Raw genomic sequence first — 14,272 nt, forward strand, 5'->3', positions numbered from 1 at the left:
ACCAAAATGGAAATTATAAAAGGTTTTTCAAATCTTGCAGTGTCATCAAAGTGGATTGTATTACGATTAACTGTAATCCGGTGAAGGCTATGATTGATGATCTTATTCAGATGCTGTTTGATATCTTGCTTCAGTCATTAAGAAAGTCTATACAAGGTAAGGCACTTTCATCCTGTGTGATGCAGATAATGCCAGTTTTAATACGTTGAGATCTTCCTAATTTTTTTTGTTTTATTTTTCATTCACGGGATGTGGGGGTCGTTGGCATAGCCATCATTTATTGTCCACACCTAGTTACCTTTGAGAAGGTGGTGATGAGCCGCCACCTTAAATCCCTGCAGTCCATGTGGTGAGGTACAATTGAGGCCTTGTGAACTGGATTCATAGTTGAAATATCATCTATATATCTTTAATTTATGAAGTAATGAATGCAAATCTACATGCACCTAGATAGTATCAAAATGGTGCAATATAAAATTCACAATAAAGCATCATTAGGGCCACCCTATTTAAGAACCTGTTCTTTTTGAAATTTAATTTGTCTAAAACAATCAGTGACTGAGACCAGTTGTATTCATTGTATCATTTAACATCCTTCTTGCCAACTGGAATAGACTTTATAAATATCTATATTAATGTAGAATGAGCGGTTTAATAAATATAACTAATTTAATTTTAAACCCAAGAAACTAATTCTGTTATGATATTTAACAACTGTTGCTCATTGATTTTGTTTTTACTTGCAATAATTTTATTCAGCAAATATCCATGAGATTGATAGTTTTGTGAGTGATGCAATGGAAATATTATCAACAAGACCTGAGACAGTGGAAGAAATTGGAGCTGCGAATTCAAAACATACAGAGATTACTTCAAAGAAACCTCATGTAAGAAGAGTTAACTGCCAAATGCAGAGCATATAATTATTAAACTTTTATAAATATAATTTAAGGACGCGATTGCTGCCAAAAAACTGAAAGCGTTTTATTCATGTGCGCTTCAGGTTTGTTATTGGAGCGGGCACGTTAAAAATGTTTTTTAAAAAATGCCAGGGAAGGAGCGGGCTCTGGGGAGAAAATGCCGGAGAGGGAGTGGACTCCTTGCAAAAATGCTATGGAGGGAGCCGGCTCATGAAAAAAACCCAGAAACATCATGATTTTGGTTCCGGATTAATGCGCAGTACACTCCTCGCAACTTCCTGTCGTTGGCAGCAGTCACTCCGATAATTTAAATATATACTATTGACCACTGTTTTATTTGGATATCAATAGGATCTTTATTCGGGATGAGGTAGTAAAGGGCATCTTATTGGAAAAAGTAGTATATGTTTCATGATTACAAATTGAAATTAAAGCAAATTTTGTGTGTGGTAACTACCTAGTCACAACTTTTTCCACAAAATGTATTTTTTAACTAGGGGTGTTTTCTTTTGGCAATTGTACAATAGTGATATTTTTATTAATTTGTTGATTTTTATCAATCTTTCTCAGCTTTAACTCTTCCAATGTGTGGAAATAAAATTTGGTTGGATTATGTGACCGATTAAACTGAGCACTATTGGCCCAGAATTTTCTGTCAAAATAACGTTGAAGCAAATGGCGCTCGCCGTTATTTATATACAAATGGTACAGCAACTTCAGGCGAGGGGTAAATGCGCGTTTAAACTCAAATATCTAAAAGTTGATGTTTCCTGAGTTGCGCCACTCTGCCAGTAGCTTCGTGAACAGTTATCTCGCTGACTGGCATGAAGTTGGTATATTGGCGTGGTAAACTCGCCATGGGAAGTTAAGTCTTGTCCATTTCAGTCGAAGTACCGTTTTAACAACGTGATAAGTGTTAATTAAAGCCAAACGACCTCTCTAACACTGAAAATTTACTATTACAAGTGGGGAATCTCATTCCTTCAGGTTTTAATTGTTGTTGGAGATTTTAAAATTGTCATTTAAAATTAAAACTTTTAAAAACTTTTCCTTTCTGGCTTTTTCAATCTTTATCCAACCTTTATTTCTCTTTCTTTCTGTACCTGATTTGACATTGAATTCACCCTCTCTAATTTACACTTCCTTCTCCCTTCTTGCGCTGTTTATTTCTCAATCCTTCAATCTGACTGGTTAAGAAGATATACAGTTGCTTGCTCTGTTAACTCGGGTCCCAGATGCCTGGTTTCCCTCGCTATCAGCTTGTACTTTCGGCAACTTGCCACATACACAAATTTAAAAACCTAAACGTGCATGGGCAAGTCTAACGAATGACAGACGCCATTAGATGCCCTACCACAGCAATATGGCCCAATGTCTCTGTCCAATTTTATGTTGATAACCAGTAATTACTGCAAAATTTGGGGCTTCTCTCTAATGCTTTTCTCATCTTTTCTTTAAGGGTGAAACATGTGGAAGAAATAGAATGGTGCAGGCTTGATAATTGATAATATGTTTTGTAATACTTTTTGCTGTATTCATCACTGATGAGAATGTTGTAATTACTTTGAATTCTATAATTTCTGTAAGGTTTTACCACTGTTCCAAGAAGCTGAAGATAAAAACAAGCTTCTGCGCTCTGTAGCAGGTGGTGGTCTTGAAACTCTTAGCAGCCTAAGAGCAAAATGGGACAAGTTTCAATTAATGATGGAGAGCCATCAGGTTATGGTGAAAGAACAGGTAAGAAAAGTACTGCATTTTCTTTGTTTTATTCTGCAAATTATATACAAAAGCCAGTATGAACTTTACTTTATTCTGTACTTTACATGCAAATAGATTCTTACATCAACTTGGGATTTATGGGAAGGAAGGGCTAAATAATTGTTTTTATTGTGACTACATTATTTTAATCTATATTCCCTTGTATGAATATAAATATCTTCATGAGTTTTACATTTTCTGACAATTTTAGCTTTCCTTGGTTGAGCTTTCATAGGAATGCAACTGCTTTGGTTGCAAGGCAGGCTTATTTTTTTGATTGACTCTTTGTGAAAGTAGTTATTATGGACTCAAATTTGCCGAGGAGTTGCTCCGTTTTTTTTTGGAGCAACTTGATTTTTCTGGAGTATCTTAGAAATCCCCATTCCGCACATTAAATTTGCGTCCGTGTAAGTGAGTTAGTTAGGATTTTTTTTAGTTTAGTTTTTTTTTTCAAAAGGGGGCATTACCTACACCTGTTTTGGCCATTTAAGCCAGTTTGGACAGCTAATAGTTACTCCAAACTAACTTAGGCCAGCGTATGTGGCCACTTGTGGCCGCACAGAAAACCCTTGCGGAGAGTTAAGAAATCAGCGCAGGTAGCCAGGGATGATGGGGGGTGGGGGAGGAGGGGAGCGGAGAGGACCTTGCAAAGCACTAAACACCTTCACAGCAACTAATACAGATCTTGTACTGTAACTTTTGCATAATTTACACATTCAAGCTATATAAAACTTCATAAAATATGCACTTTTTAATATCATTTATATCAGAAGGCAAAGGGTTTCATAAAACCATTTTTGAATCAAATATTTTGCTAGCAGGGCTACATTAATGCAAGTTGTTATCTTGTGTCATCACACCATCATGAGGTAGTGATCGTGGGTGGTGCAATGATAGGAGTAATACAACTGGCCTTGTTGTCATTGGGTTAGGTAGCGGAAAATCAACCGGGGTTCCAGCTCCTGGTTGCTATCCATTGAGCCTGCTGGAACTGTTCTATGTGTAGAGATCAGGTAAAAGTAGAACCGGCTGTGATGTCCCTCGTGGTCACATAGCCTGCCTTTCTCCAATTGTCAAGGCTCGGGCTTACACATGAATGAACGATGGTCACTTGCGCAAGGTACCTGAGGGTGCCCATGCAGTTACTCCCCAATAAGGCACCCGTGGGTGCTCATAGGATGTTCCCAACAGGGTATCTATAGCATCTATGCAGTTGTTTACTAAGAATTGGTGAGACTTAAAAAAAAATTGACCTAAGTCATGATTACTACCAAAACAAAAGCCACGACCAGATATTTGCTGGTACTGAGAGACCAAACCAAAGGAAAGTTTTCTCTGGTCATTCTCATCTCTTAACAGCCAGTTGCATTGTGCCATTGACGGAGACTTTTTCAAAATCATTCAAAGAAATTCTCCTCCTCCCCCCCCCGATCAAAGGTTTCCCCGCACCAGCTGTTTCTTGTAGCCCTCAGTGCGGGAAGGCAGTGGCCGGCCTGTGTGGCAGGCCACTCGGCCCGGGATAGGGGTGGGACACATTGGGTCCCATGCTGCAGGCACACATCATCATAATCATGGGAGTAGCTACTGTGCATGCGCGAACGCTCGACTGCGCATGTGGACAGTTGCTGGCACTCTTTTAGGCGCAGGGCCCGAGCTTCGCCCCCCAATGGACTCGCCACGCCGCGCCAAGCCCTGGGAGAGTCGACAGAGGAGCCCAGAATATAGGGATATCTTTTCGGCGCCGTTTTGAGTGCAGGAAGTCGGCGCACCTCATGTAAGAAAAAACTGGAGGGCCAAATTTGGGCCCTTTATCTGAACTCATTTCACCTCCATCCTTTGTTCTATTCAGCACACTAAGGTGGCTGATCTGTCTTTCCTTTTCATGTGCTGCCTAACCTTTTATGTGTTTCCAGTATTTTATGTTTTTATTTCGTTGCTGCAGACATCAATTTCAGTAATGTGGTTTGTGTATTTGTGCTTCTAATCTCTTCTTCAGCACCAAAGTTCCTGCTGATGATCGGACAAAAAAATGCAGATCAATAAATGCATTAACAATATTCTACTGATCTTAATTCACATTACTTTAACTGGGGTTTTACTTGCAGCCAATCTATTTGTGGTGCAGAATTTTTTTTTAGCATATGAATGGGAAATGTGAGGATTGAAGAGCCACAATTAATACAAGCATATGGAGAAAAAAAAGGCCAGGAAAAGACAATTGAGTCTGTCCTATAATGTTCTTATTTCTATGTACTGTTTTCAGAATGGCAGGCAGTGACTAGTGGGGTACCGCAAGGTTCAGTGCTGGGACCCCAGCTATTTACAATATATATTAATGATTTAGATGAAGGAATTGAATGTAATATCTCCAAGTTTGCAGATGACACTAAGTTGGGTGGCAGTGTGAGCTGTGAGGAGGATGCCAAGAGGCTGCAAGGTGACTTGGACAGGTTAGGTGAGTGGGCAAATGCATGGCAGATGCAGTATAATGTGGATAAATGTGAGGTTATCCACTTTGGTGGCAGAAACACGAAGGCAGATTATTATCTGAATAGTGACAGATTAGTAAAAGAGGAGGTGCAACGAGACCTGGGTGTCATGGTACATCAGTCATTGAAAGTAGGCATGCAGGTACAGCAGGCAGTGAAGAAAGCAAATGGCATGTTGGCCTTCATAGCGAGAGGATTTGAGTATAGGAGCAGGGAGGTCTTACAGCAGTTGTACAGGGTCTTGGTGAGACCATACTTTGAGTATTGTGTGCAGTTTTGGTCTCCTAAGGAGGAAGGACATTCTTGCTATTGAGGGAATGCAGCGAAGGTTCACCAGACTGATTCCCGGAATGGCAGGACTGACATATGAAGAAAGATTGGATTGACTAGGCTTATATTCACTGGCGTTTAGAAGAATGAGAGGGGATCTCATAGAAGCATACAAAATTCTGACGGGATTGGACAGGTTAGATACAGAAAGAATGTTCCCGATGTTGGGGAAGTCAAGAACCAAGGATCAAAGTCTAAGGATAAGGGGTAAGCCATATAGGACCGAGATGAGGAGAAACTTTTTCACCCAGAGAATTGTGAACCTATGGAATTCTCTACCACAGAAAGTTGTTGAGTCCAGTTCGTTGGATATATTCAAAAGGGAGTTAGATGTGGCCCTTACGGCTAAAGGGATCAGTGGGTATGGAGAGAAGTTAGGAGTGGGGTACTGAAGTTGCATGATCAGCCATGATCATATTGAATGGTGGTGCAGAGTCGAAGGGCCAAATGGCCCACTTCTGCACCTATTTTCTATGTTTCTATGTTTTGCTGGGTTCAACGGCACTATAAGAATGGAAAAATAGTAATTATCCCTAATAATCCTAAAAAAAAACGTAGATGCCTGTTTTGTTCACATTAAACCAATAAAAGGTGTAGATATGAATGTTATTTAATGCATGTTAAGACAAAGGATTTTGACTTCTTAAACTTTAAGCAAAATAATATTAGAATTGGTATGTCATTGCTGTAGCCTTGCACTGATTTTATTGTCTATACCTCTTTAGATTGAAATCATGAAAGCAAATGTTGAGTCTCGTATAAAGATGTACGTCCAAAAGCTGGAGAAGTTTGAAGCTCGCTGGAATCAACTGAAGCCCAGTGATGATGTTGTTGACAGTGGGAACAGGGAAATTCTCAACAAATGTGTTGAATGTATAAAGGAAAAGAGAATTGAGTTTGATGAGCTGGAGACAACCAGGCAGAAGTTGATGTATGTTTTTATTAATCAGGGAAACAGCATTGCAAAATAAAGTCGTCTTCACATGATGCTGAAACTTCTAATACTTTATGAAATACTCCTGAAATCTAAAGCAAATATAGATGAGCGGTATCATTAACAGTCCACAAGCTATGGATATTTGGGCCACCAAGAAATTCACTTTTCAATTGTGTTTCTAACTCTTACTCCACTGGTATCTCCTGATCGATTTTTACAGGATTGGACATTTGGAAATGTCTATTTTCAGCATTTCATTGATGGATAAATCATTAATCCGAACACCAAGATCTGTTCATATTGACAGCTTGAGATATATGTAAAATGATGGAATGTGGGTCTCCAGAGTATGTACCAAAGTGACCCATAGACAAAATGCTTGTGCACTCTTGATGTAAACAATGAAAGGAATGAAAAGTGTTTTACAACCGTTCTTGCCTTTTTCCATTCCTTCCCTGAATTCTGTGATTCACACTGTAGTATGGTTCAGTGTATGGTGGCAACACTTACCTTGAACTATAGGAAGTCAAGGGTTATGGGGAATAGGCAGGAAAGTGGAGTTGAGACCAGGATCAGATCAGCCATAATCTTATTGAATGGCAGAGCAGGCTCGAGGGGCCGTATAGCCGAGTCCTGCTCCTACTTCGTATGTTCTTGTGTTCTTGCACTAGTGGCCATTCTTTATATACAAACCTATACAGAGAGTTGTAGTAGGCTATTTAATGTTGGGCATCACAGCTCAGTACAATCCTATCTTTACATATTTATGTGCCCATCCAGCAGAGATCACCAGAAACTGGTTCGGCATGTGAACTCTGACTGACTGACTTCTCCCCTCCCCTTCACGCCTTCAAGTTCTGCCTCAATTGAGATCAAATAATTTGCCACAAACCAGGGATAAAATTTAGAATCTTACTGTTGTTATGGCTCAGTAATATACCACTTGATGCATTTACCCAATAAACTTACAGGGTTAGCTGGCTAATTAAATATTCTTATACTGCTTGTTATATGTAATTATTTCAGTGAAGACTGCCACCATTTTAAAGTAGAGGAACCCGAATTTGAGATGGCAGAACATCTTCGTGAGGATCTTGAACAATATGCAAGTATGTGGTCATTATATGAGGAGTTTACCAAAGGATTACAAGATATGGTAAATGAAGACTGGATCTCCTTTAGGTAAGTGATTATAGTTGTCACAAATTCTAACAAATTTGTATGCTGCATTTTTAAATCTTCGGTTTTCTATAAATTCTCAATGGATAGTATACAGATTTGCTTTTTCATGATCTCCAACTTTGTTTCATCACAAAGCCTCTCACCTGTACGTAGCCCTTTTGCAGCCGGTAGGTCAGGCAGTCCAGATCATGAAGTTATTCAAGCTGCTGTCAAGATTGATATGTGATTGATTTGCTGGCAGTGCTAGAAAAGGGTTAAAATACAAAATGAAATTTTCTCGCTCGAGATAAAATACTCAGTTTTTTTGTGCACCATTTAGTAGAACCTGCCAAGAACTAAAGGAACTTATTCTAGCCAATGCAAGTGAATCTGACTGACCGATAATTATGCAGCATTTTAGTTGTGTTAGCCTGTTGCCAAGCAAATACATTTTTTATGGAAAAATGTGTATGCTCATGAAATGTGATCTCAATCATTGGTGTAAATTCTGTAATCACATTTAAGAAAAATTGAATTTGACTTGAATCATAAATAAACCAATGGCCTTAATGATAAATAGGTAGAATTGCAGAATGTGGTCCCCACACCACTTGCAAAAATCTTGGAAACCCAGACAATGAAAATTGAATTTGATTTATTTCGTTACTATAAACCAGCAGCCTTGGCTGTTGCACACCTTAAACATTCAGTTTCTGCGGAGCTTGATTATACTGAAAATCCAATATAGTGAAAACATTTCCGATGTCTAAATTAACTTGTAATATTTGAATGAAAGTCCAATTGTTTCAATTGGAATATCAAGTTGCTTATAGTGAAACTCAATTTACTATTGGTTGGTGTTGGAGGAGCAGGTAATGACATTTGGTGCATCTAGCCATACATTGAATAGTCTATTCTCTTTTATTGACCATTTCCTTCTCTATTCTCCTCTCCTGAAGGTACTGATGTGCCAGTTTATAGGTTCTGAGTGTTTTCCAATACCTTGCCCAAGTAGCCATTCTTTCATGTTGCCAGGCTATTTGACTGTACTGCTTAACTCAGCTTAGCGACCGACCCATATATAATTCATTTTCAAGACTGCTTTGTTTCCACCTCCAAAATATTATCTCCTGCTAAAAACTCTTTTCTTTAATTGTGCGTTCATGCTTCCAGACTTCATTACCTCCAAGAAACATATAATTTAACAGCACAGAAGGATGCCATTCAATCCATTGAACCTGTGCCAGCTATCTGAAAGAGCTATCTACTGAATGTCCATTGCTATTTCGTGTTCAGTGCTCTATTTGCCCACCACCCTGCGTAAAGCATTCTGAAAAATATCTCTGGAGGACAGGAGGGGAACTACAGAAATATAAGTTGTTGGGGGCATCATATTCTCACCTGACATTCATGTGCATACTTTGTTTTAGGGGTCACTGGATGATAATCAAGAGTGGAACCATTGCTGATTTTTGCTGCTGAGGTAGTTGTAGCACCCCAATTACTGCTGAGATCAATTAACTCAGTACCATCTGAGAATTAAATCTGCGACCTTTTGGTCTGTATGGCTCAGTGACATTGTGCCCTCAGTGAGCCATCAAATCAGCTAGCACACTTTTAAAAGCATTCATTGCACTTCAGTCTTTTTGCAAGGTATATGCTAAGTTTCAGATCAGGAGCACATCCATAAGAAGCAGAGAATGGTGTTGGTTGAAGTTTAATTACTTTTCACAAAACCGTCACGGGATTGTATTTTTTAATGAATGTGTACAATATGGTCAATTTCAGTGCAGCAACTTGCTCTATTTGCAATTTTGTATGCATCAGTAATCCATCAACTGCACCTGCTATAACATTACTTTGCTGTAAATAGGTTCCATTGTACGTAAACAAAGGAAAGTTCAATTTAATCCTCTTAAGAACTATCTTACTGAAGTCAGAGCTTTTTTCTTAAAGTGCTTAGTTGCAACATTTGTTGTGTTAATTATACCTGTTATTTGCTTGGTAAAGTAAATATTAAGCTGATGTTTGTTGACTCGTGACAGAAGTACTTCCTGAACACAAATTTAATTTTAATTTTAGAGAACTCATGATTTGGTAAAATCTTTCTTATAAATTGCATTTTAGCAAATACTTCATGTAAATTAGTTGATCTAATATGATTTTTTTGTTTAAACTGCTATGATTTCTTTGTCAGCACTTCAGAAGTAATATTAATCATGTGTCTGTTTTGTTACTGAAGATTTCTTTAATCCAAATTGTATGTTGATTTTCACAGGAGTAAGACCTACATTTTTGAAGAATTTTTATTGCTGTGGCATGATAAGCTGAGAAAAAGAAATGTACAAACAACAATGACTGTCAAACTGCAGAAAGATGTTGATCGATATAAGGTGAATTGCTTTACAAGTAATTTTGATACTCAGACCTTGAAGGAAGAGGTGATCTAGGGACTGGATGGTACAATAGATTAGACACTGGCCTTTCACCTCTGGTACCTGAGTTCAAATGGGACAGATGGGACAACTACCCCTCTGCTAGCTGTATGGTTTCCTTGCATGAAAAGAGCTTGGTATGTCTCAATCCAGTTGCTCGTATGAATGGACCGGACCCACAGTACAAAATTGCTCCTAACTTGGTAATCTCACTTTGAAAAACCAGAGGATGACTGGTGTGCCAAATGGGAAAATCTCATGTAGGTGCAGTGGGCAATATTATTTTAATGTAGTGTCTGAAGTACATTGTTGGGGATGAGCTTTGCTTTGCATCGAACCATGCTATACTGGACCTTGGCTACATGATACTGAAACTTTCCAAAATGTAAAGTGTTCTTTTCACGAGCAATAACATCCCTCACCTTGAGCACAAAAAAATCTTGTCATACAAATTAGATTTAGTTGTATTTGGTGAATTGATTGCATTTTACTTTGATTTTGGTTAAAAATAGACAAGTAAATATTGAAATTCAGATCTCCAAATTTACTGTAATCAATTATAGATTTCTTATATTTTATTTACATAATTTTTAGAAATCAAGAAATGTCCCTGAAGCTTCACATACACACTCTTTGGCAATAAAAATACAGCCATGTTTTGAGTTGAAGGTCATTATTTATTTTAGCTTTTTTCCTCTTTCTGCAGATGGTAGTACCTGTTCTGAAGTATGTCCGTGGAGAACATCTCTCCCAGGATCACTGGCTGGACCTGTTTCGTCTGCTAGGCATGCCTAGAGGCACCACAATAGAGAAATTGCAATTTGGGGACTTGTTGAAAGTGGCAGATGTCATTGTGGCAAAATCTTCAGAACTAAAAGTATGAACTAATGGTTACCGCTGGTAACTATAAAATAGTACAGCTGCTAAATAAATTAAATAGACAACTTTTAAACAGTTGATAGTACTTTTTGTGAGAAGCAATATTGTGTTTTTAAAGTTTGACCTGATGTCAATATAAATACAAGTTGTTGTTATATTGAGAAACTGACAGTGACTGCTATTTTTGCTGTCGCGCCACACAATTTCTATGCTTGTTTTTTGTGTACAAATGAACACAAGTATACTAAAAAAAAGGATGAAAACAGTTAAATGGTTTTCGCACTTTTGTTTATTCATTCCTACTTGAGACTATATTGCTCTGGTATAATTATTACTTTGCTTTGTTCTGCTTTCAGCTTGTGATTCTTCTCCCTGCTGTTTCTGTTTGTTGCTGTGTGTTTACTTTCTGTCTGTCGGCTTTGATATTTTTTTTATTTTGCTTGCTTTTTGTTTTACTCCCACTATTGTATTTCCCCTTCATTTCAGCCTTCCAGAATTCCAGAAAACATAAAGTGGTAGGTTTTGGTCTAGGCCTGTTTTGGGGCCCAGACTTGGGGCTGCGCGACTAGTGTGCGTTCAAGCTAAGAGTCACGAGGATCAATGGAAATTGATGCTCGGGCCTCATTAGCACATTTCCCCATTTCCTGCTTTTGTTTTTCTTCATTTTTTTGCTTTCTCTGTTGTGTCTTAACATTAACAGTAGCTGTCGTGAATTCAATTATTTCTTACAGATTTTTTCAATGACTACCTAATGCTGTTTCCAAACCAGCTCTGACTTGAATTCTTAAGTAAATACGAACTGTCCAAACACTGCTTATTTTCCAAAATCTGATTAAGCATGAAGACTTCAATGCCGGGAAAGACTTCAGAGCAAAAAATATGGCTCAGGAATTGTGGTCAGAGACGTACCTCTGGAGTACGTCTTCGACCCGCGCAATTAATCCGAACCTACCTCCAGGCGCCCAGGCTGTGAAGAGTTGCGGCCTGGGATCATGTCGGCCTGGTCCTCCAATGAGAAACGAGGATTCCATTGCAGTCATTTATGAAGGGAATCCCCTAATGATACGCAATGGAATCCCCAAATAATTATATTGCTAGGCAGTTGTTGGGCAAATAACTGTGCCAGTGGTTCAGATGATCTGTCAAGGCATATCTTGATCAATCGCAAGTTCTGGATTTTGCACAAGTTGCGGGGTATTATAAATGGATTCTGACAGCGTACACAGAGTACAGTCAGGGAAACCGCATTTTCAGGGCCTATAGAAACATAGAAAATAGGTGCAGGAGCAGGCCATTTGGCCCTTCAAGCCTGCACCGCCAATATGATCATGGCTGATCATGCAACCTCAGTAGTTTTACCATTGCAAATGTAAAACTTATTCAGTCAAAGACTTCAATCACAATATTGTTTACCAAGTAGTTTATATACTAATACATTCTGTATGGCATCATATCCCCTGACTCACCAATTCTATGGGAGTTGCATTATCCTATAACATATGAACATATGTCATTTTCACCCTCATCTTTCAATTAATTGCTTTGTTTAAGATCTTAATTGTACCAATGAAATGCAGAATTATTTCCTTCCTCAACTATTAGCGGAAGATTGTATTTTATGAGTATATCTGTCAGTACTTTGAATTATACAGAACTTGGTTAGGGCATTCTTCTTTGCTATTCTAAATTAATGTAAGACTACAAAATGTTTTATATGGATATTCTTTATTCACCTCAAATTCCTAACTAATGTGCAGTATTCTCAGAAGTGACCTCAAAGGAATTACCTATAGTTTATTTATTCAGATTTAAAAAAAAGATTTATTTTGCTATAATTGAGGGTGTCATTTCATTTCAAACTATTCGTTGTAGTTATCAGTTTTGCTAAAGAACTTGTAATTAATTGACATGATTGAATTAAATGCTCAATAGTGTTTGTAACTTTCCTTTCAGGAACTCAACAGTCGAGCACAAGGGGAAGTCTCCATTCGAGAAGCATTGCGGGAGCTTGACTTGTGGGGGGCTGCATCAGTCTTTATGATGACGGATTATCAGGAAAGCCAGAAAATAACTATCAAACTGATTAAAGATTGGAAAGACATTGTCAACCAGGTTGGAGATAACCAGTGCCTACTCCAGTCCCTTAAGGACTCCCCCTACTATAAAGGGTTTGAGGACAAAGTGTCTATTTGGGAAACTAGATTAGCAGATCTTGATGAATATCTACACAATTTAAATCAAATTCAAAGGAAATGGGTCTATCTGGAGCCAATTTTTGGTCGTGGAGCTCTTCCGAGAGAACAGGGACGCTTTAAGAGAGTTGATGATGATTTCAGGTCAGTTTTATATTTAATGTTGTCTTATTTATGCAGAATATTAGGAGGTAGAGTTTCCACTTTGTGCGCAATCGGAAAATTGTGACCAAAATACGCTCAAAATTGCACTGGTTAGATTGCAGTTCATGTTTCTGCTAAATCATTTGCGTAATCACAACCATAAAATCTTCCATGACCCAGTGCAATTGGGCAGCGCAATAGAACGCAATTGTTTATATATTTTTCTTTCCATTAAAAAGTATTAATTAAAGTATTTAAAAGTGATAATCTGGTCCATTTTTATTGATACAGCTGAAAATGGGTTTATCACAAAAAGTGAACATTTTTAATAAGTGTTCAACCCTCCACCTGTGAGTAACCTGTTTTAATATAAAATCATAGAAATTTACAGCACAGAAGAAAGACATTTTGGCCCATTGTGTCCACGCCGGCCGACCAAGAGTTATCCAGCCTAATCTGATGAAGCCCCCCCACAAATCAAGCAAAAATTGTTAACTTGCAGTATGGGGTATTTTTAATTAATTTTCATTTTAAGCTAATTCTGTCAAACTGAATATCTCTTTGGAACAGAAATTTTAAAAAAGACCAAACTCTGTCAAGATTCCAAATTGACCAAAACTCATCTCTGACCTGTGTTTAACACCTAGACTAATTGAAGTTTGGTTGTCAAGCCCCAGTTCAGAATGCCATGCTCTCGAAAAATTACCACTGCCTCCGCTGACCTTTTGGAACCTTCTGCAGCTGCTTGCACTTCTCTGCAGCAGTTTTCCACCACTTATCTTGGATTCTGAATGGGGATTGTAGAAGAAACCTGACTTTGATTTAAAAAAAAATTAAATTACAGACTACTTAGGCATTTTTTTCCCCAGAGGTCTTAGCTGGCTTTGGGTGAATGGAGTTTGTGGGGTAAGCTGTACCATTTTTTGCCAGACTTGATGTAGCCACAAGATATTTGATTTATGTGCAAATTTTGCAAAATCTGTTCAATTTGCTACACTAAATGAAAAATACATTTTAATGTGGTACT

General features: G+C 38.1%; 1 protein-coding gene across 3 annotated transcripts in view; it reads left to right on the forward strand.

The window, feature by feature from the left end:
- The window catches only part of dync2h1 (dynein cytoplasmic 2 heavy chain 1), a 994,370-nt gene that overhangs the window by 129,206 nt on the left and 850,892 nt on the right, over positions 1–14,272 (forward strand). For all 3 annotated transcript variants that reach the window (XM_070892150.1, XM_070892151.1, XM_070892152.1), the window contains exons 20-27: positions 41–156; positions 760–887; positions 2,508–2,657; positions 6,223–6,428; positions 7,461–7,616; positions 9,874–9,988; positions 10,737–10,907; positions 12,863–13,245. In XM_070892150.1, the coding sequence (XP_070748251.1) occupies positions 41–156; positions 760–887; positions 2,508–2,657; positions 6,223–6,428; positions 7,461–7,616; positions 9,874–9,988; positions 10,737–10,907; positions 12,863–13,245 (1,425 nt within the window). The remainder of the gene's footprint in view (positions 1–40; positions 157–759; positions 888–2,507; positions 2,658–6,222; positions 6,429–7,460; positions 7,617–9,873; positions 9,989–10,736; positions 10,908–12,862; positions 13,246–14,272) is intronic.

This window comes from Pristiophorus japonicus, chromosome 10 (genome assembly GCF_044704955.1).
Source record: "Pristiophorus japonicus isolate sPriJap1 chromosome 10, sPriJap1.hap1, whole genome shotgun sequence".
Classification (NCBI taxonomy): Eukaryota; Metazoa; Chordata; class Chondrichthyes; family Pristiophoridae; genus Pristiophorus; species Pristiophorus japonicus.